At 44.9% G+C, this 26,780-nt stretch overlaps 1 protein-coding gene across 1 annotated transcript in view; it reads left to right on the top strand.

The window, feature by feature from the left end:
* The window catches only part of frmd6 (FERM domain containing 6), a 118,818-nt gene that overhangs the window by 38,195 nt on the left and 53,843 nt on the right, over positions 1 to 26,780 (top strand). Inside the window, exons 2-3 of the mRNA XM_033027331.1 lie at positions 19,752 to 20,015; positions 20,509 to 20,599. Of these exons, the coding sequence (XP_032883222.1) occupies positions 19,917 to 20,015; positions 20,509 to 20,599 (190 nt within the window). The 5' untranslated portion in view covers positions 19,752 to 19,916. The remainder of the gene's footprint in view (positions 1 to 19,751; positions 20,016 to 20,508; positions 20,600 to 26,780) is intronic.

The raw sequence follows: 26,780 nt of genomic DNA, 5'->3' as shown, positions 1-26,780 counted from the left end.
GATTTTGTTAATTACAAATCTCAAATTGTGGAGCACAGAGGCAAATAAATAAATGATGTCCCAAACATTATGGAGGGCACTATATATATGTGTGGTGCTGTAGCCTGTTGCAGTTTCCTTTGTGTGCTGATATCAATTAACTGTGACTAATTCCGGGTGCCTTATGTGAAATACTACACAGGCTTCAATAAAGTGTTTCCTCTTTCCTTCTACAGTTTCCAGTTTGTCAGACTTTGGCCAGTTGATGCGGTAATTGATCTCTGCAGAAGGCCTGACTGAAGCAGGGGTGACCCGTGATAAAATGACAAGTTATTCAGTCACTATGAACAGAAATATCCATATTTACATAACTTTAAAAAAAAAAGAATGGGATTAGAAGTTACTGAATGCAAACTTTAATATTTGCAAGCAATAAATTCTTTATATCAAGAGTGTTTAGTTGTCAGGCACAAAATGCCAGAGTAGCTCAACGGGACAGGCAGCATCTCTGGTGAGTAGGAATGGATGATGTTTCGGGTCGAGACCCTGCTCTCTCCCTGAAACGTCACCCATTCCTTCTCTCCAGAGATGCTGCCCATCCCGCTGAGTTATTCGAGCTTTTTGTGTCTATCTTCGGTGTAAACCAGCATCTGCAGTTCCTCCCTACACGTTTAATTGTCACCAGACTAAGTGGGACCCATTGGGTCCTTGTCACAAGGGAGGCCTGGTCCCCCAACGCAACCCATTTCCCAATGCAATATTCCACCACTCGCCCGTTCCCCCAATGCAACCCGTCCCCCAACGCAATATTGCACCACTCACGCATAGCCCCCAACTGCGCAGGCACGGCTCATTTTCCCCTCATCCCCCAGCACTCACTCCCCTCCTCTTCACCCTCCCTCTCCTTTGCCTTCTCCTCCTCCCCTCCCCCCTCTTCTTTCCCATCTCATCCTCCCCTCCCCCAATCCCTCCCTCACCTCTCCCTCCCTCTCCTTTCCCCTATCCTCAGTCACTCCCTCCCTCCATAACTCCTCTCCCCTCCATACTTCCCTCCTATCCCTCTATCCCCCACTCCTTACCCCTATTCCCACCCACCTTCCCTCCTGACCTTCCCCATTGCCCTCCTCTCCCTCTGTTCCCCACTCCCTACCTCCCCCACCCCTCCTCCTCTCCCTCTATTCCCCCTCCTCCCCCACTCTCCTCACCTCTCCCACTTTCCCACTCTCCCTTCCTCCCCCTCAATCCCCCACACTCCCTCCTCACCTCCCCAGGATTTTCCTACTCCCCTCCCCAACTCAGTGGGATGGCAGGCGGGGGAGAGGGGTGAGTAATGAGGGAGAGAGAGACGGGACCAGGGCGTCCACTGGGCGTCCACTGTAATCCCCTGCGGCTGCCGCCAGTGGTGGGGGAGACAATAGACAAGTTACTGTGAGGAGGAGAAAGAGGAATTTGTGAGTGAGGCGGGACAGGCCACTGCCGGTGGAGCAGGAAGGTGCGTCACCATCCCGGCCGTGGCATTGACTGACAGGAGAAGAGATCAATCTGAATGCCGCTGACTGAAGGAATCTGCGCACGCGCGGTTTTTAAGATTTTTAAACCTCGATAACTTTTACAATATATCACCGATTGGAACAACACTTGCATTCACAGCACAGGAGAACGGTGAGTAATCTGGCGAAAAATCGTAGTGCTATCCCATACCGTTTTTGCGCAAATAGAAAAACCCCGCAAACCGGAAGAGGACAAGATCAGAGTTTTAGTTATGTAGCAGACCAAGTGGGACCCGTCGGGTCCCGTCCCCTCAACGCGCGGTTGCAGTTACACCAATCTCGCAACTTCATTACGTCTGCACGAAACAATTCTGTATATTCTGCCTAAGTTACGTTCACCCGATCATCCCTAGTCCATACACTATCTTGTGTCTACAATAGCACGATATGCCTCATTAATAAGTTCTTACTCCCTGCCAGGGGAAGATCTGCCAAACCCACTGAGCCACAGTCATAGAATCATATAGCATGGAAACAGGCTCTTCAGCCCCTTGCCCCTGCCGACTAAGATGCCCCATCTACACCAGTCCCACCTGCTCATGTTTGGCCCATATCCCTCTGAACCTTTCCTGGTAAAAGATTCAGAGGGGGCATGTCGAAGGTTTAATTGAAGGGTGAGGGAGAGCCGTGAAGGGAATGACATTTCGATTTCCAGTAGAGACCACGCTCTTCAAAGTAACAGCAGGCACTACTTTCCATTTATTTTCCAAGAGTTTGCAGGCTTTTCAATGGCATTGAAACACCGGTCCCACTCATCCGTCTGATGTGATCCATTTGCAATTGAAAGGAAAAGCAAAGGCTTCTTTCACCAGCTGCAAAGATGTTGAGATTAACATTGTGTGAGATTCTAACTGGTTTACGGTAAATCTGGACTGAAATTGGTAGCTTTCTGTTTCTCTTTCTTTGTTATCATCTGCTGTTCACATGCAAAGGGCAAGATCAACATTGTCTGGCCAGGAATGTGTGCCAGAGATATACTAATGCAATATAGGTGAGATGTTTATTGACTACCACAAGAACAGGTCCTTTGGCCCATATTGGGCCACTATGGTGGCCTAGTGGCGCAGCCTTACAGTGCCAGAGACACAGGTTTGATCCTGACTATGGGTGCTGTCTGTACGTAGTTTGTACATTCTCCCTGTGACCATGTTGGGTTTTCTCCGTGGGCTCCACTGTGTTCAGAGCCTTTTCATACCTCTAGTTTTCCTCTCCCCCTGACTCTCAGCCTGAAGATAGTTCTGGACCCCAAACATCACCAATTCCTTTTCTCCAGAGATGCTGTCTGACCCGCTGAGTTACCCCAGAATTTTGTAGTTATAAAACGAACATTGACATTGATCTACCAAATAAGAGCATTGGACTTATAGCTTCAATCGATCTTCTGATGAAAAACTGTTGGCATGACATTTATCAACCACGGGAAATATGCCATTGTGCTGGAAAGATTGCAGAGAAGATTTAAGAGAATTTTGCCAGGACTCGAGGGCATGTATTATCAGGGGATGTTGAACAGGCATGGAGTTTATTTTGGAGCACAGGACGCTGAGGGATAATGTTACCAATGTGTACAAAATTGAGGGGAATAGACAGGATGAATGCAGAGATTATATACAGGCTAGGGGAATCAAGAACCAGAGGGCACAGGTTTAAGGCGAGAAGGGCAAGATTTAGTAGGAACCTGAGGGGCAACTTTTTCACTCAGAGAGTGGTGAGCATATGGAACAAGCTGCCAGAGGAAGCAGTTGAGGTAGGTACAATAACACCCTTCAAAAGACATTTGGACAGGTACGTGGATAGGAAAAGTTTAGAGGGATATGGGCCAAACGCAGGCGAATTGGACTAGCTTAGATGGGACATCTTGATCAGCAGAAGGGCTTGTTTCCGTGCGGTACAACTGTATGACTCTAAATTAAAATAGAATTGAGAAATCTACAACAAGCATGTTACCAGCTGAAAAGAGCAAATAGCACATTAACTCACCAGGAATGTTTTGATGTCATGTTAATCGACATGATTTGTTTATGGATACTGTCATGCATGCTGTTCTCTTGTTTGTATTTGAAGCCACTTTCTATAACAACTTTGGTTGATTCGAGATCACCCACCATTGCAATGCAGCTGTACCAGTTGTGGTGAGACCGTACTTGGAGTACTGTGTGCAGTTCTGGTCCCCTAGCTCTAGGATGGATGTCTAAGTTGGAAACGGTGTCGAAGAGATGCACCCGGATGTTACATTCCCTCTTTATCCGCCTCTCTCCCACCCCAGTCATCCTCCTAGTTCCTCTGTTTGCATCCATATATCTCTTTGTAATCACCTCTTCCACAGCCAACAATGGACCATTGTGGTCCCCATCTTTCCTTGGTGCTGGCTCTGATTTGTTCTGAACAAATCAGCCCTCTAGTTTCATACCTCTAGTTTCCCTCTCCCCTAACTCTCAGTCTGAAGAAAGGTCTCAACCACATGTTACCTGGGTTTGTGGAAGAGTTATAGGGAGGGATTAGATGGGCTGGGATATTTTTCTTTTGCGACTAGGAAGCTGAGGGGTGATCTTATTGAGATGCTGTGGGGGGAAATCTTTTTTCCCAGGGTAGAGGATTCTTGAACTAGGGAGAATAGGATTAAGGTGAGAGGGGAGAGATTTAAGAGGGAATCTTGGAGGCAACTTTTTCACCCATGGTAGTCTGTATCTGGAATTAACTGCCTGAAGAAGCTGTATATGCAGATACAATAATGACTTTAAAAAGACATTTATGCAGTTATATGTGTAAAAAGAGTTTAGAAGGCTATGGGGCAAATGGAGGCAAATGGGACAAGCCCAGTATGCCAACTTCATCGGCATGGGCAAGGTTGGCCAAAGGGCCCGTGTCTGTGCTGTATGGCTGTATAGCTTTCTCACCAGCAGAGTTTTGCAACCTATCAATTTTTCCAGGTTTGCTGGAAAGTAATGTAAGAATGAAATGTTTCTACATGTGTTAAACGGTGAGTTGTAGAACTAATAAATTATGGACGGAATGTTGTTTTGCTTTTTGTTGGGTTATAATGTTACACAACGAATGGGTATTTCATTACTGTTGGCCATTAGGTTCCTATCTAAACACATGCCACATGCTTTGTGTGCCCTGGCATTTCCAGTCCCTGTGTTTTCTCTACCACTGCCTCAGGCAGCGCATTTCAGGTTCCAATCCCCTTCCCGGATATAAAAAATCCTTCAAATCCCCTCTCAATCTGCAACCTCTTAAACCAGGCTCTTGATCACTGCACAACACTAACCTCAGCAACTATGATCTTCTATGCTCTACGTCTTTGGTTGCACTGTGGACTTGTTTTTGCAGTATTATGGTCACATAGTATTACTGGTTATTAATTTATCGTATTGTTGATTATCATATAAATATGTGTGGGTTATTATTTCAATGTAGATGTAAAGCTGCAGCAAGTAAGAATTTCATTATCCTGTTGCTGGTACATCTGACATTTAAACACTCTAAATAAAACCTGTCTCTTAAGTGCAGTTAGGTGCTATCATGGATGCATAATCTTAACTTCTTTTTCATTATCCACATCCCATTTATATTTTTGTGCCAGGTACAAGAATGGCCATGTCAAATTAAGTAAAATGGGCAAAGTATTTCGGGAAGAATGTTAAAAGGTGCATGCAGCATGCCCTTGGCTAAGAGTTGTGCAGTGAACACTGAGCACTATTAATGAGGTATCCAAAGAGAAAAAGCTTAGACCAGACAATTCAGGAATTTTCATTCTGCTTTAGAATGTAAAATAATTTTTTTGGTAATTTCAAAGGTTTCAAAGGTCTTTTAGTGTCACATGTACCAATTAAGGTACAGCGATATGCGAATTACCATACAGCCATACTAAAAAAAAACAAGACACACAACTACATAAGTTAACATCATCATCCACCACAGTGGAATCCCCACATTCCTCACTGTGATGGAAGGCAATAAAGTCTAATCTTCTTCCTCTTTATTCTCCCGCGGTCGGGGCAGTCGAACCTCCCGTGTCGGGGTGATTGAAGCTCCCACGTTGGGGTGATCGAAGCTCCTGTGGCTTGGAGCTCCTGAGGTCGGTCTCTAACCAGAAACCGCGAGCTCCACAATTAAAAATAAAACATTATAATTTAAATATGAGAAGAATTAAATAAAATACCAGAGCAAAAGGAGGCTACAGACTTTTAGCTGTTGAGTACTGCTTGTGGGGAAAAAGGCTGTTTTTATGTCTAGCTGTGGTGGCTTTGACAGTCCGGAGTCGCCTTCAAGAGGGAAGTACTTCAAAGAGTTTGTGGCCAGGGTGAGAGGGGTCAGAGATGATCTTACCCGCTCGATTCCTGGCCCTCGCAGTGTACAGTTCGTCGATGGGGGGAAGGTTGCAGCCAATTCTTGGCTGATCAAACGATGTGCTGCAGCCTCTGGATGTCATGCTTGGTGGCTGAGCCAAATCAGACCATGATGGAGAAGGTGAGGACAGACTCTACGATGGCAGTATAAAACTGCACCATCATAGCCTGTGGCAGATTGTGTTTTCTCAGCTGCCGCAGGAAGTGCATCCTCTGTTGGGCCTTTTTGACTGTGGAGTCGATGGTGGCACGCCCCATTCAAGGTCCCTGGAGATGATGGTTCCAAGGAACTTAAATTACTCCACAGATGTAACTGGTGTTGTTGATGGTGAGTGGGGTGAGGGGAGGTGGAGCTCTCCTAAAGTCTATAATCAATTCCACTGTCTTAAGAGCATTGAGCTCCAGGTTGTTGCAACGGCACCAGGGCGCCAGCTGTGTCACTTCCTGTCTGTAGGCAGATTCCTCCCCATCCTGGATCAGTCCAATCAGGATTGTGTCGTCCGCAAACTTGAGAAGCTTGTCAGAGGAGTCTGTGGAGGTGCAGTCGTTGGTGTAGAGAGAGTAAAGGAGAGGGGAGAGTACACAGCCTTGCGGTGCTCCTATGCTGAGGATCAGCGGGTTCGAGATGTGCTTTCCCAGCCTCACAAGCTGCTTCCTGTCTGTCAAGAAGTTGGTGATCCGCTGACTGAGGGGTTCAGGCACAGTCAACTGGGAGAGTTTGGAGTGTAGTAGCTCTGGCACAATGGTGTTGAATGCTGAGCTAAAATCCACAAACAAAATCCTTGCATAGGTCCCTTGGCGGTCCAGGTGCTGGAGGATGAAGTGCAGGCCTAGTTTGACTGTGTCATCCACTGATCTATTGGAGGGGTCCAGCAGGAGGTTTTCAGGTGGGCCAGCTCAAATCTTTTAATTGTATTCATGATTACAGAGGTCAGTGCCACAGGCCTGTAGTCATTAAGACCAGTAATCCACATACTATTAAAACAACGAAGAAGGAAGGGACAGACAGACTGTTGGTGAGACAGCCATTGCTGGCGCCACCCGGTGGTTTTAATGGAAATGTGAATTAGAATATAGAACAATACAGCACAGCAACAGGCACCTCAGCCCACAATGCCCGTGCCGAACATGATGACAGGTTAAACCAATGCTCCTCTGCCTGCATATAATAATAACAATAATAATAATAATAATAATAGCTTTATTTATATAGCACATTTTAAGTCAACTTGCATTGACACCAAAGTGCTTTACATAAATTAAATAATAAATTTACATACAAACCATAGAAAAAGGTTAAAATTAAATAAAGAAAGAAAATGGACACAACACATTATAGAGTTCAACACAAACATCCCCCCACAGCAGAATCAAAAATTTCCACTGTGGGGAAAGGCAGCAGAAAGTTAAGTCCTCTTCCTCTGAAACACCCGAGGTCGGGGCCCATTTGTGGCCTTGCAGCCAGTCCGATGTTTTCAGGGCCCTCTTGCCGTGAAGATGGAACACTGGCGTCGGGTGAAACAATTCCTCAGCGGCTTGGAAAGCCTGGAGCGGCTGCCTCCTCCCCGGAGACCGGAGAACTCGTAGACTTCAGGCCGCGCCGGTTGGAGCTCCGACCCCGGCGAACTCGATCCCTGGCTCCGCGGCGCTCCAAATCCAGCGCCGCCCGCGGCCGGACGCCCGCAGCCACAACTCCGCGATGTTTGGATCGACGGCCACAGCGCTCCGGAGCTTACCGCACGGCGACCCGGTAAGGCATCGCCCGCTCCGTGGTTCCGCTCCGTGATGGTGTCCTTGCGCTGCGCCGCTGCCGAAGCTGTAGTCCCGGCCGGTCCCGACAGGAAACGCCGCTCCAGTCTCGATGGTAGGCCGCGAGGACGGGGCGAAGAAGCAGCTCGGAGGGATGCTGCCTCTCCGACCAGGTAGGGGACTAAGAATTAAAGTTTCCCCCTTCCCCCCCCCCCACCCACCACATAAAAGACCTCCACTAACATTTTGGACAGGACTTAAAATAAAAAAAAGGTGAAGAGACGGACTGCGGGCAGGCTGCCATACACAGACGGCGCCCACTCCCGCACATCCGCCATCTTGGAATGGAATGTATAAATATATGACCCATATCCCTCTACTCCCTGCATCTGCATATCTGAAACCTTCTTAAACACCACCGTACCTGCCTCCACCACCATCCCTGCCTGCGCATTCCAGGCACCCATCACTCTCTGTGTTTATTAAAAAAACTTGAGCATATCTCCTTTTAAATGTTGCCTCTCTCACCTTAAAGCAACGTACTCTAGCTCTTGACATTTCCACCCTGGGAGAAAAAGGTTATGACTGTCTATCCTAATCTTTGCAAGACAAAAGCATTTCAATTCAACTGCAATATATAGGAAAGCGGGTGATAAATATAATAATGTTATCACACTTTGATATATATATATATATATATTAAGAAACAATGAAAGGCATTTTAATTCAGTTGTACCATCTATGAAGGTGAGCGATAAATATAGAGATGATCTAACGTTGATACTAGGTCCTTACTGAATTTGAGATGGGGCATAGTTCTGCACATTGCCTGGCACGGGATTTAAAAATAACTCTTGCATTCAGGGAACCATAAAAATAATTCTCTCACATTTTCTACCCTGTTAAGTATAGGTTGTATAAAAATAACTCTCTCCTGTCATCATGTGACGTAACTCCCCAGCAACAGACCGTAATACCAAGACCCGTCAGACACAACGGGAGATGGAAGCAGAGCTGTCTGTTAACATCAGCTGTCTCAGATTGCCAGCATTACATTGTTTCTGCATCACGTTACAATGAGCTGCCTCGGACATAGAACGGCGTTGACTTTCATTAAATCAATGCAGTTCGATGTTCTGATCATATTGATATTTGCAAGGACTAAAATATTTAAATGTCTCAGTTCTGCCTTTGTTAATATCGTTTCTGCAATATTAATTGTTGCGATAATTTTTAATCCCGTATTGACCTTTCTGTCATGGGCTTCCTTCAATGTCAGAGAGAGGCAAAGGCACAAACTGCAGGAACAGCATCGCCTATTCTGCTTGGGTACCTTACAATCTAGCTGTATGAGCATAACATTCATCAATTTGGGGTAATTAACCTATAAACAATCAGCCCCATTCACCTGCTCCCTGTTTGACCTTTCTTCCCTGTGCCCCACCTTGACTAAGATGGACACAAAATGCTGGAGTAACTCAGCTGGACAGGCAGCATCTCTGGAGAAAAGGAATGGGTGATGTTTTGGGTCAAGACCCTTCTTTAGACTCGACCCAAAACGTCGCCCATTCCTCTCCAGAGATGCTGCCTGTCCCGGTGAGTTACTCCAGCATTTTGTGTCTATCTTCGGTTTAAACTAGCATCTGCAGTTCCTTCCTACACATTTTGTTGACTCATACCCATTCCTTTCTCACCCCTTCCACCTGTATTCATTTCTCTCGCTTCACAATTCGCAGGTCTTCTATCCTTGTCTTCTCATCTCACAACTTTTATAGAAACATAGAAAATAGGTGCAGGAGTAGGCCATTCGGCCCTTTGAGCCTGCACCGCCATTCAATATGATCATGGCTGATGATCCAACTCAGTATCCTGTACCTGCCTTCTCTCCATAACCCCCTGATCCCTTTAGCCACAAGGGCCACATCTAACTCCCTCTTAAATATAGCCAGTGAACTGGCCTCAACTACCTTCTGTGGCAGAGAATTCCACAGATTCACCACTCTCTGTGTAAAAAATGATTCTCATCTCGGTCCTAAAATACTTCCCCTTTATCCTTAAACTGTGACCCCTGGTTCTGGACTTCCCCCACATCGGTTTATCCCTAAACATCATTTATCCATGTGTTCCAGAAAAGTTATTTGACCCTTTGAGGTGCTCCACCACTTTGTGTCTTTTTTTTTTGTAAACCAGCAACTGCAGTTCCTTCTGTCTACATTAATTTACAGTTTTTGATGATAGTCAAGGAAATTCAATGAAGTATTGTGCACCATGAATTAACAGACGTTTTAACAATGTGGTTTGCCTGGTTGTGTGGTTATGATAACGTCTTCACAGCCAGACCTCACTTATTAATCAGTGTTGAGCTGAGATTCATTATGAGTTGCATTTCTGACCACACATCCTACCCACTTCCACATTCTCATCATTGACTTTCCACCATTCATCTGCTGCTGCAACCGTTAACAAGATCTGTGTCACATTAGGACTTTTATCCCCTTCTACTCCTATGCTGTCGCTCATCTCCACCCGAAGTTAAATATGCCCATCCAAAACACTTCTTGGCATATCTTAACCTGCACCCCTTTCGGTCCAACTGTTTCTAGCCAACAACATGCCCCATCTAAGCTTGTCTCATTTATCCATGTTTGGTCTATATCCTGGTTGAGAAAATGAGAAAAACATTTTTCACAGAGAGTGGTGAATCTCTGGAATTCTCTGCCACAGAAGGTAGTTGAGGCCAGTTCATTGGCTATATTTAAGAGGGAGTTCGAGGTGCTCTTGCGGCTAAGGGGATCAGGGGGTATGGAGAGAAGTCAGGTACGGGATACTGAGTTGGATGATCAGACATGATCATATTGAATGGCGGTGCAGGCTCGAAGGGCCGAATGGCCTACTCCTGCACCTATTTTCTATGTTTCTATCCCACTAAAGCTTTCCTATCCATGTACCTGTCCAAATATCTTTTAAATGTTGTTATTGTACTTGCCTCACCTACCCCCCCCTGGCAGCTTGTTCCATATATCCACCACTGTCTGTGTGCAAAAGGTTAACCTCCTCCTGTTACTATTAAGTCTTTCCCCTCTCACCTTAAACTTATGTCCACTCATTATCGATTCCTCTACCCTGGGGGAAAAGACTCTGAGCATTTACCGGGTCCTTTTCAGAATGGCAGGCAGTGACTAGTGGGGTGCCGCAAGGTTCGGCGCTGGGACCACAGTTATTTACAATATTAGCGATTTAGACGAGTGAATTAAACGTGATATCTCCAAATTTGTAGATGACACAAAGCTTAGTGGCAGTGTGAGCTGTGATGAGGATGCTGTGGGGCTGCAGGGTGACTTGGATAGGTTGGGTGAGTGGGCAGATGCATGGCAGATGCAGTATAATGTGGATAGATGTGAGGTTATCCACTTTGGTGGCAAGAACAGGAAGGCAGATTATTATCTGAATAGTGTCAGGTTAGGAAAAGGGGAGGTGCAACGAGACCTGGGTGTGCTTGTACATCAGTCACTGAAAGTAAGCATGCAGGTACAGCAGGCAGTGAAGATAGCTAATGTTTTCATTTGGCCTTCATTGCGACAGGATTTGAGTTTAGAAGCAAGGAGGTCCTGCTGCAGTTGTACAGGGCCCTGGTGAGATCGCACCTCGAGTATTGTGTGCAATTTTGGTGGGCATTATTGCTGTTGAGGGAGTGTAGCATAGGTTCACCAGGTTAATTCCCGGGATGGTGGAACTGACGTATGATGAAAGAATGGGTCGACTGGGCTTGTATTCACTGGAATTTAGGATAAGAGGGGATCTTATAGAAACATATAATCTTTCTTAAAGGATTGGACAGGCTAGATGCAGGGAAAATGTTCCCGATGTTGGGGGTGTCCAGAACCAGGGGTCACAGTTTAAGAATCAGGGGTAGGCCATTTAGGACTGAGATGAGGAAAAGTTTCTTCACCCAGAGAGTTGTGAATCTGTGGAATTCTCTGCCACAGAAGGCAGTGAATGTTCACTGGATCCAATTCACTGGATGTTTTCAAGAGAGAGTTAGAATTAGCTCTTGGTCTAAAGGAATCAAGGAATATGGGGGGGAAAGCAGGAACAGGTACTGATTTTAGATGATCAGCCATGATCATATTGAATGGCAGTGTTGGGTCAAAGGGCTGAATGGTCTACTACTGCACCTATTTTTCTAGGTTTCTGCCCTATCTATTCCCCTCATGTTTCAATACACCTTTGTAAGTTCACCCCTAAGCCTCCTGTGCTCCAAGGAATAAAGTCCGAGCCTGTCCAACCTCTTCCTGTAACTCAGGCCCTCGAGATCTGGCAACATCTTCAACCATTTTCTGCATATTTGTTCATTTATCCATCGGAGTGAGATTTAAATCGTATGTCTGGAATCTTTGAGTCCCATGAGTCGATGAGGAATTGATATATGATATATAAACAGGTGTGAGGTTTTTGTCGACTATTAAGGTAAACCGATCCCTGTTTTAAGCAAATATTGTGCAAGTTGTAGTCTCTCCCTGAGTTTGTCAGAACTGGTAGAGCGAGTGCTGTTATCATTTGTCTTTCTGAACCATGAAATGGGATTGTGGTCTATCAAATCCTACTGTTCAGTGTGAGTCAGTTGCAGTCTATGAGTCAGCAGAGGTTATGGATTCTGACAGAAACATGCAGATGATTACATTTTGGGAAAAGAAACAACAAAGGAAAGGGTTTGCAATCATTTCAACCATCACTGAACTTGGCATTGGAGAGATTTTTTTTTCTTCAGGCACACGAGAATTTGGAGATTTCTTCAAACATACAAGTGAGTAATACACCACAAAGTTGTGTTTGTGATTGCACTGTGACATTATTTTCAAGGGAAACTTTGGCAGAACATTTTGTGATGGGTTATATTGTTGCAATGGCTCTTCAGGTTAGGAGCATACATCTATCTCACTGATGATATTAATGTGTTATAAGTCTCCTACAGCAGCCTTCGAAAGCATACACATTTCCTTCTCAGCTAATGTGTAAATAGTATCTTTGGAATAAACTGTTAGCAACATCTCAGTCAGTTTACTGGTTTTGCTATTTTTTGTGTACTTCTCGCCCTGCTATAGGATAGATGCCAGAAAGCAGGAAAGACTCAAGCAAGCCTGAGCTGTAGAGGGTACACAAAATTGCTGGGGAAACTCAGCGGGTGCAGCAGCATCTATGGAGCGAAGGAAATAGGCGACGTTTCGGGCCGAAACCCTTCTTCAGACTGATAGGGGGTGGGGAAAGAAAGAAGGACAAAGGGGGGAGGAGGAGGAGCCCGAGGGCGGGCGGATGGAAGGGTGGGAGGGGACAGCTAGAGGGTGAAGGAAGGGGAGGAGACAGCACGGGCTAGCCAAATTGGGAGAATTCAATGTTGATGCCATAGGGACGCAAGGACCCCAGACGGAATATGAGGTGCTGTTCCTCCAATTTCCGCTGTTGCTCACTCTGGCAATGGAGGAGACCCAGGACAGAGAGGTCGGATTGGGAATGGGAGGGGGAGTTGAAGTGCTGAGCCACCAGGAGGTCAGGTAGGTTATTGCGGACTGAGCGGAGCTGTAGAGGGGTTGGTCAGGCTAGGGCTTTATTCGTTGGAGCAAAGTAGACTTATGGGTAGTCTTGCAGGGAGCTGCACAGCGGTAGAGTTGCTGCCTAACAGCGCCAGAGACCCGAGTTCAGCAGCAGGCGCAGCGCGGAATTACCATCGCGGAGCGGGGCGATCCCTTGCCGGGGATCGCCAGTGTTGGAGCTCCGGAGTGTTGGGCCTGCTGACTTTACCACCGTGGAGCTGTGGTCTGCGGAGCTTCTAGCCGCAGGCGCAGCGCTGACTTTAACATCGCGGAGGCCTGGTCTTTTGCCGAGGGTCGCCAATGTTGGAGCTCCATCCAGCTCGGCCTGTGGACTTCGGAAGCCGCGATCTCCGGTAAGAAGCAGCCGATTCGGAAACTCCAAGCCGCAGAGTGTGTTCCGATCCGTTCCGACGCCGGAGTTTCGATCATCCCGGCGAGAGGGCCTGTACATCGTACCGACCGTAGCGGCGACTGCAGTGGGTTCTAGGCCCTGACCACGGGTGAACACAGAGGAAGAGCGACTGAACTTTATTGCCTTCCATCACAGTGAGAAACGTTGATTCCGCTGTGGTGGATGTTTATGTTAAATTCAATTGTGTATTGTGTTCTTTTTATTCGTATGACTGTATGGTAACTCAAATTTCACTGCACCAATTGGTGCATGTGACAACAAATGTGAACTTGAACTTGAACTTAAAGTTGGGGTATCAAGAACTAAAGGGCATAACCATAAAGTGGGAGGCGAAACATTTAATAGGAACCAGTGGGGCTATTTATGTACACAGCCTGCGGTGGGTCAACAGAACAAGGTTAGGTGATTGAGGCAGGTACAAAAACAACATTAAAAGACATATGGATAAGTCTGAAGAAGGGTTTCGGCACAAAACGTTGCCTATCTCCTTCGCTCCATAGATGCTGCTGCACCCGTTGAGTTTCTCCAGCATTTTTGTGTATCTTCGATTTTCCAGTATCTGCAGTTCCTTCTTAAAAACATATGGATAAGTTCATGGACAGAAACATTTTTAAGGGAAAGTGACCAAATGCTGGCAGGTGGGGCTAGCTTAGATGGGGGAAACTCGGGAAAGGTGGACCATAGGCCTGTTCCCATGCTACATGACTAACTCAATTTCAAAATATTGACATGTTAAAAATAATATAATGACCTGTGCAGAGTTTGTCATGCCCTCAACTCTCAAAGTTAACTTCAAACTTTGTTAGACGTTAATTGCAGAATTCATTTCAGTAGTTGGATATAGATGAATAAATATAAAAGCAACTGGAAAATCTGGCAAAGGTCCTCATTCTTGACTGCTGTACTGTGTGCACTGTAGTGAAAAATGAAACTGAGTTCTATTTCTGTAATCAAGTTTCATTGTTGAGTTTTGGACATGGAATCAATAGATTGTGAGAAATGAACTTTTTTTGGTACTGTGCTGGGAGGCAGCCTGGAGGGACAGCTGTTCCTCTGTTGCAGTGGGCATTGTGCTGACTTTCTGTCCCAGGAATGTCCTCGCCCAGAATCTGGTGCATTAATTGAGTAAAGTATATCATGCCAATGGTTTGTTGGAAGTCAAAGGAATATTATAAAAATAACATTATAAAATGTGTTTTAAGAGCGAGAGGGTCAATTGTCAAGCATACCGGCAACGAAACAATGCAGTTCTTACTTGCAGAAAATTAACAGGCCTGTAAACAGTATGACACACGATTATTAGATAATCAATACTAGTTCCCCATATTAGTGCAAATCCAAAGTCCATAGTGCAGGTTACACAGGGCAGGATTTCTTGCTGTTAGAGGGGAGCAGCCATGATAACAATTGTCGTTGAATACTCTATCGAGTTTTTACTGTTATATGATAATTAGCATGCTAACTGGTTGCATCTGGCGTGGTTCAGTAACTCAAGCACCCAGGAATGAAGGAGATGACATTGAGTGGTAGACACTGCCTGGTCCATCACAGGTACTGACCTCCCCACAAGTGAAGGGATCTACCGAAAGCGCTTTCTCATAAAGGCAGCCAGTATCATTAATAACCTACGCTGTCCACTCCCTCACCTTGCTGCTGTCCCCGGGACAAAGGGACATGAGTGTGAAAATGATGACCGCTGGGTTCAAGAACAGTTCTTCCAAATAATCATCAGCCCCCTGAACACGACATAACACTAACCTGAGCAACTATGATCTTCATAAGTGATAGGGGCAGAATAAGGCCCATCGTGTCATCTCCGCCATTTTATCATGGCTGATCTATCTTTCCCTCTAAACCCCATGCTCCTGCCTTCTCCCCATAACCCTTGACACCCGTACTAATCAAGAATCTATCTATCTCTAACGAGAGTTACATAGAGCTCTAGGGGCTAGTGGAATCAAGGGATATGGGGAGAAGGCAGGCACGGGTTATTGATTGGAGATGATCAGCCATGATCGCAATGAATGGCGGTGCTGGCTTGAAGGGCCGAATGGCCTCCTCCTGCACCTATTTTCTATGTTTCTATGTTTCTATAAAAAATATCCATAGACGGCCTCCACAGCCTTCTGTGGCAATGAATTTCACAGATTCACCATGCTCTGACTAAAGAAATTCCTCCTCATCTCCTTCCTATGCTGTACTGTACTGAACCTGAATTCCACCAGCTTGACTGTGTGGTCATTAAATAATCTAATCTAATCTAATCTAAAGCAACGTCCTTTAATTATGAGACTATGACCTCTGGTCCTAGACTCTCCCACTAGTGGAAACATCCTATCCACATCCACTCTATCCATGCCTTTCACTATTCGGTAAGCTTCAATGAGGTGCCCCCTCATCCTCCTAAACTCCAGCGAGTAGAGGCCCAGTGCTGTCAAACGCTCATCATATGTTAACCATCTCATTCTTGGGATCATCCTTGTAACCTCCTCTGGACCCTCTCCAGAGCGTGCACATCCTTCCTCAGATATGGGGCCCAAAATTGCTCACAATACTCAAAATATGGCCTGACCAGTGCCCGAGTGAGCCTCAGCATTACATCCTGTTTTTGTATTCTAGCCCTCTCAAAATATATGCTAGCATTCTATGGACTGTGTCGTTGGTTGCACTGTGGACTGGATCCTCAACATCCTCATTAACGGAGCACAATCGGTACGAATTATCAGCAACGCTTCCTCCTCGATAACCATCAGCATAGGTCCATCCTCAAGGCTGTGTGAGCAGTCCCCTGTTCAACTCATTCTATACCTATGATGGTGCAGCTGAACACATTTTTAACACCACCTTTAAATTCGCCGATGATTTCACTGTTGTTGGATGGATTACAGTTAACGATTAGTCAGAGTTTAGGAGGTAGTTCAGTCGTCCGATTGACAACAACCTAACACTCAACATCCGCAAAACCAAGGAGCTGATTGTTGACTTTAGAAGAGAAGGGCAGAGATTCCACAGACCTGTCTTTATCGATGGGTCGGTGGTGGAGAGAGTCAACAACTTCAAGTTCCTGGGTGTGCAGATCTGAAGATCTGTACTGAGCCCAGCACATTGATGCAATCATAAAAAAAAGCATTTACTTCCTTAGAAGATTGAGGAAATTCAGTGTCGACGAATCTCTTGAACTTCTATAGGTGTAGAGTAGAAAACGTTGACTGGTTGCATCATGGCCTGGTTCGGCAACTCGAAGCCTAGAAATGAAGGAGATTACAAAAAGTGGTGGATGCTACCTGATCCATCATGTGCACTGACCTCCCCACCATCAAAGGGATTTGTAGGAGGTGCTGCCTCAAAAAGGCAGCCGACATCATCGAGAAACCACACCACCCTGATAATGCTCTCATTGCACTCCTGCCATCAGGAAGAAGGTATAGGAGTCTAAAAACTGTAACATCCAGGTTCAGGAACCGTTTCTTCCATCAGTCAATTGAACACCTTGACTCTTAACTAAACTTTGAACTACAAACTGTCTTAGTTGCACTAGAGATTTCGGCCTTAGTTTTATTGTATTGTTTTTTTTTTCATTTAGTTATTATTTGCTTGTTTTTTATGCTATATATAGGGTACTGTGTTTACAAACCTGTTGTACCGCGGCAAGTAAGAATGTCGTTGTTCCATTTTGGTATATATGACAATTAAACACTCGGTTTTGCACTATTATGGTTCCTTGGTATTACTGATGTTCAATTTATTGTATTAATGGTTATTATATATTTAGCTGTGATACACAATAGCTACACAAGTAATAATCTCACTGCTCTGTTGTCTGCTGGGTGTCTGAGCATCCTGCATCACTGAGTCTCAGATTGCATGGTCTGTGAACCACATCTACAGAAATCCCAATCTTTACAGAGGGAAACTGGCACCAATCGTTTGAAATAGAAACTTGTTTTTCATCAAAAACAAAGATGTTGGGGATCACAAGGTTCACTACTTTGGGCATTATCTAATCATTTCATTTTGAGCTATTTATGAGGGTTGTGACTTTTTCCATTCAATTTATGTCATCTGATAATGGGATAATGTACAATGGGAATATTAACACATTTAGCTAAGATGGGGCATCTTGGTCGGCGTGGACGAGTTGGGCCGATGGGCCTGCTTCTGTGCTGAATTACTCTCTGATTATATGTGGTAGATGCAAGGGGGAAATTATGTTGAGTTTAGGATGAATTGTGATAGGAGGTCCTCGTCCAATTTCCTTATGGGTGCGTTTAAACAGAAAAACACGGGCACTGAATGCTTTATAGGCATGATTTACACAGAAAAAGAATTGTACTACAGGACATCTGAGATGACCTCTTTCTTCAGTAAATGTGGTTTGCCCGCCCTGCTGTCATAGATGTGCCACTCACCCACTTCTCCTCTGAGTCCCGTACTTTGGCTCTCATTCCCCCTCCCCCCAGATGGCAGAAGGATGGAGTTTCCCTGGTCCTTGCCTTTCACCCCACTAGCCTCCGTGTCCAAGTCACGATTCTCTGAGATTTACACCAACTTCAATGTGTCCCTTCCCATCCCCACCCCTTTCTGTTTTCCACAGAGACCACTGCCTCTGCAACTCGTTGGTTCACTCACTCCTTCCCACCCTAACCAGATCTCCCCAGATACCTTCCCCTGCAACCGCAACACCTGTCTCTATACCTCCCCTCTCACATCCATCCAGGGACCCCAGCAGCCCTTCTAAGTAAGACAGAGGTTCACATGTGCCTCGTCTAACCTCATTCATTGCATGCTGTGCTCTCCGCATGGCCATCTTTACATTGGCGAGACCAAGCGTAGACGAGGTGACAATTTTGCCAAACACATGCACTAGGTCCGTCAAGGCCTGCTAGATCTGATGAAGGGTCTCGACCCGAAACGCCGCCAATTCCTGCTCTCCATAGACGCTGCCTAACCCGCTGAGTTTCTCCAGCATTTTATGTGTGCCTGCTAGATCTCCTGTTTTAACTCTCCTTCCAATTCTCCTACTGACCTTTCTGTCTTGGACCTCCCCCATAGGCCATGCACAAACTGGAGGAACAGCACCTCCTATTCTCAAATTTCAAGTAATACCTCCCTTCCCCACCTCTCTTTCCCATCCCCCTCCCCCCCCCCCCCCCCCCAACCCCATCCTGGTGTGCATGCATGCCTCCAACCACCCCAGTCACCCTGATCCATTCCCCTTCTTCATACACTCATCTCCCACGGTCCCATCTCCAAGAACCTCATTTCTCTTTTGTCTCCCTTTTCTCCTTCCCCATCCCTCCACCCATGTTACTTCCTCTGGCTTTACATTTCACTCTTCTCTCCTTATCTAATACCTCTTCGACTCCTTTTCACCACTAGCCTCTGTCACTTACTCCATCCATCTGCCAGTCCCACCCCCCCCCCCCCCCCAACCCCCCATTCACCTGTAATCACCTATCACTTGCCAGGCTTAGCCCCACCCCCACCTTTCGTATCCAGCTTTCTCTCTCCCAACTCATCAATCTGAAGGGACGTGAAACATTATCTTTCTATTTCCTCCACAGATGTTGTCTGACCCGTTGAGTTCCTCCAGCACTTTGTGTTTAGTGCAGGAAGGTGGAGTTTCATAACTCCTTTTAAACTTCACTTGTCAGATCTTAAGTTCCGTGCCACTAAGTTGCTGGTTGGGAAATTATTTTTTTATTTGCAGTTTAAGGCACTTATTCTGAAGTCAGTAGTGACATTCTGTCAAGCATCAGATCCCTGGGGGATTCAAGTATCCAACCGGGAGAATCATTTGCTTTTGTATCCCCTCCACCCCAAACCCATTCTTTAAGCAGGATCTTAACGTAGCCTTCTTCCGAATCAGACTGCTTTACATCCATTGCTGATATAAACTTTCAAGAAGCTGATGGGTTTGTTAAAGCAGACAATGTTTTAATTGCTCCCGTGTAACTATTCTATGACGAAGCTTAAAAGAATGTATAGGAGCCTCCAACTGTGAACTTTGCATTAAGTCAACAGCTGTGTCTAAGCTTGCCCGAGAGGTATTCTAATTACAGTGTAGAGGCTGACTGACTTCTCTTTGATGCTAACGTCGAACTTTCTTTCTCCCACCCAGCTGCCGTGAGTGTTATGACACGTCCAGAGCTGCCCTTCCCCCCGTGAGCGTATGATGATGAGGATTTGTTTACCACCATCCTTGGACGTTGTTTACTGGTGTGACTTGTAATGGGAAGGAACCCCCGGGCAACTGGGCAAACCATCTGAGGGCCTGCTTGGCGTGATGAGCAAGTTCAACTTCCAGAACAACAAAGTAATGCAAGACCGACGGAGCGTTTGTGTCTTCCTTCCCAACGACAAGGCTCTTAACATCATTGTCAATGTACGTTGAGTTCCTGTTTCCTAACTACATTTGGACGGGTACATGGACAGGAAAGGTTTAGAGGAATATCGGCTACAGTAGCCAAGTGCGACTAGCTTAGTTGGGGTATCTTGGTTAGTATGGACAGGATGGGCTGAATGGCCTGTTCTGTGCTTTATGGTTATATAACTCAAAAACATTTAAACTATAGAATGTATTTTAATGCATCTTTTCTGTCACCTGAAATCAATTAAAAATTGATGGACCAAATCTTAATCTATTGACAATCTTTGTTACAATTGCCACATTATTGGCTCTGAGGGCTGAGAGTGAATTTGCAGTTAAACGCAGTGACATGGGAAAGGTGGTGATGTGTTCGCAACTTCATCCAACAAAAGGCATGAACACATCATGCTGTTTTCCAGTGTTTCAATTCCTGGGACCTCATTGAATCTTAATGCTTGGTAACTGCCTTTACTAAATCACTTCAATATCTTGTGTTTTTCTTTTGCAGGTTAGAGCCTTGTGCCAAGAATTATTCATTCAAGTCTGTGACCTTCTAAGGCTTAAGGACTGTCATCTTTTTGGCCTCAGTGTCATACAAAGTAAGTGAGAGTTGAAACAAATCTTTGGTGTCGCCAACAATGAGATTAAACGCCATTCACAACAAAAATACCTTTTTGGAAGTATGTTCGGTGCTGCATATTAATCCATATTCATGTTATTATTTTTAAAATATATATGATTAATGCTTTTATGCTATTTTACCAGGCCTGAGCGTTTGTCTTTTATTCTGTTGGAAGTGGTGTAATTACTGAGTAACAGTTTTAGCCGTTGTAAATTGTCAGGTACTCAAGAACGAATCAACTAGGAAGCAATGCCAAAAATCAAGAGTATTAATTGTCATATGTACCGATAATGGAACAAGACAATTCTTACTTACTAGATGTCAGCTGATCAACATCGGTGAGACTAAGCGGAGGTTGGGCGATCGTTTCGCCGAACACCTCCGCTCGGTCTGCAAGAACCTACCTGACCTCCCGGTGGCTCAGCACTTCAACTCCCTCTCCCATTCCCAATCCGACCTCTCTGTCCTGGGTCTCCTCCATTGACAGAGTGAGCAACACCGGAAACTGGAGGAACAGCACCTCATATTCCGCTTGGGGAGTCTGCATCCTGCGGGCATGAACATTGAATTCTCCCAATTTTGTTAGCCCTTGCTGTCTCCTCCCCTTCCTCAGCCCTCGGGCTGTCTCCTCCCATCCCCCAGCCCTCGGGCTCCTCCTCCTCCCTTTTCCTTCCTTCTCCTCGCCACCCCCTATCAGTCTGAAGAAGGGTTTCGGCCCAAAACGTTACCTATTTCCTTCGCTCCATAGATGCTGCTGCACCCGCTGAGTTTCTCCAGCATTTTTTTGTGTACCTTCAATTCTTACTTGCTGCAGCTTTACATGCCCATGAACACAATAACAAACAGATAATATGTAATATACAATAAATTAATAACTGTAAGACTAGGTAACCATAATAGCGCAGAACTGAAGTCCGTTGCGCAATCAGAGGCACAATCCATAGTGTCACTTCCTTTAAATGACCATCTCAGGACTAAATAAGACAAATTATCTTACTTATTTCTCTGCTTTGAAATTATTCCAAGATTTAGTAGAGTTTGGACTTAATGCTGAGAGTTGTGTGTTGGAATCCTCAAGAAGGCAGTGTTTGATGGGGTTCCTTTTGTACAGGTCACACCCTGAACACGGAAAATGTTAGAGAGAGTGAGAGCTCAGCTCTGTACTGCACAGCCTTGCAGAGCTTAGACCCTTAGATCCTTCACTTGGCTATATTTGGAACTAGTATAAAGAAAATTGCATTTGAGAAAATGGAGAAATGCAGTTGAGAATTTTTATTTTTGGAAAAAAAAATCCTTTCTCATTACATTAAAGTTTACATCCCTTAGTGGGATACTGTCCTGTCCACTATAAGTGTATGCATCATCTGGATTCTCTCAATATTGGCTGCAATGTCAAATAAGAAAGATTATGTTTATGTTGCTTCACAGAAATCTCAAATCTAACTTGCAAGAACTTTAACATAGGGAAATTAAAATTTAGTTGGATTCCTTTTAATTTTTTTCGAACAATATTTCATTGCTTGGTTGGTTTATTATTGTCATGTATACTGAGATACGGTGACAAGCATTGTTTGTATGCTATCAATCAAATCATTTTGCATTTGAGCACAACAAGCCATACACATGTCCAAAGGTTATGCAAAGAGAAAAATATCAGAGTGCAAAATCTAGTGTTATAGAGTCATACAACATGGAAACGGGCCCTTTGGCCCAACCTGTCCATGCTAGCCAAGATGCTCCATCTTAGAGCATTGTAGCATTGCAGTCACAGAAACAAGTCCAATGTGGTAGATTGGAAGATCGACACTGAACCCTATCCTTATGGGAAGATGTTTGTTCATGCTTCAGGCATTTGTATTTTCCGCCTCATCGAATGGCCAAGGTGGGAGTAGTCCTTGACTATGTTGGCTCCTTTCCCGAAGCAGTATGAAGTGTAGGTAGAGTCCACAATGGGGAGTCTGGCCTGTTTGATGAACTGAGCTACAGCCATACTCTCTTCAATTTCTTGTGGTTTGGGGTAGAACTGTTGCCGAATTAAGTTGTGATGCACCCCAATTGGATGCTTCCAACACATAAGAAAGTTTATAAAGAATGTCGTCGTGAATTTGTCAATTTTTATGCAGCCGAGCACGGCAATCTTATTTTTGCCCATCAGAGCACTGTTTTTTTGGCAATGAGTTGAGAAAAGTCAGGTGCGTATAGTAATTAAGACCAATAACTCCTTCCATTGATCTAAATGGAAGATAATTAGGCTGGCTTTGTGGGGAGTCTGGGGAATCTCCAAGCTGACTTTCTTCTTTGTGCTCTGCCTGGGTAAACAGGTTTATGAAGTAAGGCTTCAAATATACGGTGGACAGGGTTTCCACAAAGAAACCGTGAATAAACAATACCACGCGAGGAATGTAGCTTTTATATCATTTGCACAATCAATCGGTGGAAAATCAGATTAGTAAATTTGTGTAAACATGCTTAGCAATTTCCCACCAACTCTGATTAAGTATTGAAACACATCATTTTGAACTCATGATTAAACCTCATCTGTTTCTTTGATTCCAAAAGGATTCTAAACCTTTGGGATATTTGGAGTGTGCCAAGTTTATTTTTTGCATTTTCTACCCCAATTATCCAAACACAATCCGGAGGAAAAAATGCATTGATGTGGTCTCTCTGAAATCATAAACAGTTAGAATTAATTACGCTGAGGTGCATTGAAATTTATACAGGCAAAACAAAATATGAGTCCATTACAAATTAAGTCAATAATGTTTTGAAAGGAAGTAAAATGAGTGGCACAAACCAGACTCTCGTAAGCTCGTGTTGTTTGGAAAACTGGACATTTATTAATTTTCAAAATATTGAGAATATTTAAACTTTTCAAATTTGTCAGCCACCGACTTTCTCCCTATTATGACAATCAGTCTGAAGAAGGGCCCTGATCTGGAACATCGCCTATTCATGTCCACCAGAGATGCTGCCTGATCCACTGATTTACTCCAGCACATTGCAGTTTTTTTCTACGGATGTTACTGTACGGATGTTACTGTACGGATGGGTATTTCTGTTCCCAGATCAATTCAAAAGCTTTTGGAAAGGTGTAGAGAGATATTGGCCAAACACGGGCAGATGGGGGCACTTTAGTTGCTATGAACAAGTTGGGCCTGTTTCCATGCTGTATGACTCTGTAACTCCATGGTTTGCTTTTCCCAGGCATGCCAGAATCTTTATTTCCCGTTCATTTGGTATTACATACTTGTTCTTTCATTTGTGAATGCCCCATCAGGCAGAACACTGTCATTTGTGATTTCTTTCACACACTGGATGAAGAAGCAGTCGTGCGTTAAATCTATCCGCTCTGCCCAGAGCACTGTGTGTGATAAACCGGCCTGATTACCTGACGCACACCGAGGAATGAGCAGTAGTACCAGGCTGGCTCATGGGACGGTGGGGGGGAGGCTTGGAACACCATCAGGTTAAGCACTGGATACTTGAGGGTCTGGGCAGGGCATCAGGGTGAGGAGGGGAAAGGGCATCTCACCATCTGCTGCGGTGGACAATTAAGATCATTCATCAATGGGCTTGGTGGTACGATACAATACGACACAAGACCAGTGAATCATGGAGGGGGTGATCTCATTGAAACATATAAGATTGTTAAGGGTTTGGACACGCTAGAGGCAAGAAACATGTTCCTGATGTTGGGGGAGATCAGAACCAGGGACCACAGTTTAAGAATAAGGAGTAGCCATTTAGAACGGAGACGAGGAAACACTTTTTCTCACAGAGAGTGGTGAGTCTGTGGAATTCTCTGAGGCGGGTTCTCTGGAGGCTTTCAAGAGAGAGCTAGATAGGGCTCTTAGAAATTGCGGAGTCAGGGGATATGGGGAGAAGGCAGGTACGGGGTACTGATTGGGGATGATCAGCCATGATCACATTGAATGGCGGTGCTGGCTTGAAGGGCCGAATGGCCTACTCCTGCACCTCTTGTCTATTGTCTATTGATAGAACTTTATTTATCCCAGGAGGGAAATTGGTCTGCCAACAGTCACAAAACACAGCAAGATGCATGAAATTAAAGTGACGAGTGGAAAGATCAGGATTAGGGTTGTGCAAAGATTTTGGGGGGGGGGGGAGGGGAGTCAGGCTACCCCACGACAGAAGGGGGAAGAGTTGTACAGTTTGATAGCCATAGGGTAGAAGGATCTCCTGAGCCGTTCTGTGCTGCATCTTGGTGGAACCAGTCGTTTGCTGAAGGTGCTCCTCAGGTTGACCAGTGAATCATGGAGGGGGTGAGCTGTATTGTCCAAGATGCTCCACAGTTTGAGGAGCATCCTCCCCTCCAAGACCACCTCCAATGACTCCAACTCCACTCCCAGGATGGAGTCAGGGTAGTCTCACCATAGAACAGTGCAGTACAGGATAAAACGATTTGGCCCACAATGTCCATGCTGATCATAATTAAACTAATGTCCTCTGTCTGCTCATAACTCACATCTATGAATGAACTCCCATTTGCAGAATAATCAGGATTCAAGATCACTGGGTCCGCTCTACAAGCATCATGTCCCTCGGGAGGATGCATTCTCTCCCATGAATTTTATTCTCCTCGCCATCTGATTGCAATCTTGCCCTGCTCTTGCAATACTCAACCAATGTTAGTTTCCAAAATGCTCCTGGTTCTGGTTCTGCCATCTTATTTCCAACTCTCTTACCATTCATGTGCCCATACTGTATCGTGGACAAGTCTTTCTTCGTCTTCCTTTGTTTCTTCTTCAAACTCAACACGTTCATCGTGAGTTTCTCGGTCCCAGTCCCAGTCAGACAACATCTCAAGAGTGTTTAATTGTCATATATACTGGCAATGGAATAATGACATATTTATTTGCTGCAGCTTAAAAGGCCCGATAAATGCAATAACACAGATAATATGTAATAATCAATAATACAATAAATTAATTAATAATACTACGTAACCAGATGATAACAAAACCGAACTCTGTAGTGCAACCAAAGACACAGTCCATAGAAGATCATAGTGGCAGAGGTTAGTGTTATGCAGTCTTCAAGAGCCTGATAGTTGCTAGATTGAAGCTGTTCTTGAATCTGGAATTACAATTTTCAGCCTCTTGTACCACCTTCCCAAGCTGAAGTAGCAGTGAGATGAGAGTGTGACCATAGTCGTGTGGGATTTTGATATTGGCTTTCATGTTGAGATAGTGCTTCCTGTAGATCCTTCAATAGTGGTGAGGACAATATCTGTGATGAACTGGGCAGTGTCTACTATTCCCTGTAGTCTCCTTCGTTCCTCGGCATTCGAGTTGTCGAACCAGGCCGTGATACAGCAGTCCATGTTCTGTTACCTGTATTCGTCAACCAAATCTCATCTTCCAAGGAAGTCGAGATGTTGATGTAGTTTTGGTGATTGCATCGATGTGCAAAGCCCAGGTCAAATCTTTGGAGATATGCACGTGCAGATATTACTCGTGGAGGAAAATAAGTTTGTGGATCCCCAGCTTTCCCTTCCTGAAGTCAACATGTTTCGATGTTGCTGAGGGGTATAGGTTGCCTGGATTGCAGGAGAACCTCTCTGCTTTCTCTGAAACTGAGTGTGGGAGCTTTTTCCATTTCCAAGCCTCTAGCTAATTGAAAACTAGAATAAATCTAAACTTATGATTGCGCAGAAAAAACTGTAGAACTGCAAGTATTTTACATTGTAGCCTCTGCTATCATTCAGTAAACAAAGCACTAGCTTTCCCAATGAAACTAACCTTGTGGTTCCCAGTTTGAGGGTGGCGGCTGAGGCAGAGTGAAGGACAAGTCAAAGTCAAGTAATTCTTCGTGTAAATCACATGCACAGCTGCTTTGGATGCGCTGAGTTTCTCTTGATCATCTTGACCTGGGGTTATAGGGAGAAGGCAGGAGAATGAGGTTAAGAGGGAAAGGTAGATGAATGAATGGTGGAGTCAACTTGATCGGCTGAATGGCCTAATTTTCTCCCATAACTTATGAACCTATCTTCTGGGTGAGACAGTGGGGTGCTACGAGAAACTTGAAGAAGAGGAAAGAGTTTATATTAAAACAGCAGAACGTTGCATCAATTAAAAACAAAGATTGCAAAACCTTACTGTGATTTTTAAATAAAAAGCCATTAGAGGCACAGA

The sequence above is a fragment of the Amblyraja radiata genome, chromosome 9 (assembly GCF_010909765.2).
Source record: "Amblyraja radiata isolate CabotCenter1 chromosome 9, sAmbRad1.1.pri, whole genome shotgun sequence".
NCBI classification, from domain to species: Eukaryota; Metazoa; Chordata; class Chondrichthyes; order Rajiformes; family Rajidae; genus Amblyraja; species Amblyraja radiata.
Note: the sequence above shows the minus strand (reverse complement) of the source record. Positions and strands in the feature narration are given on the sequence as shown.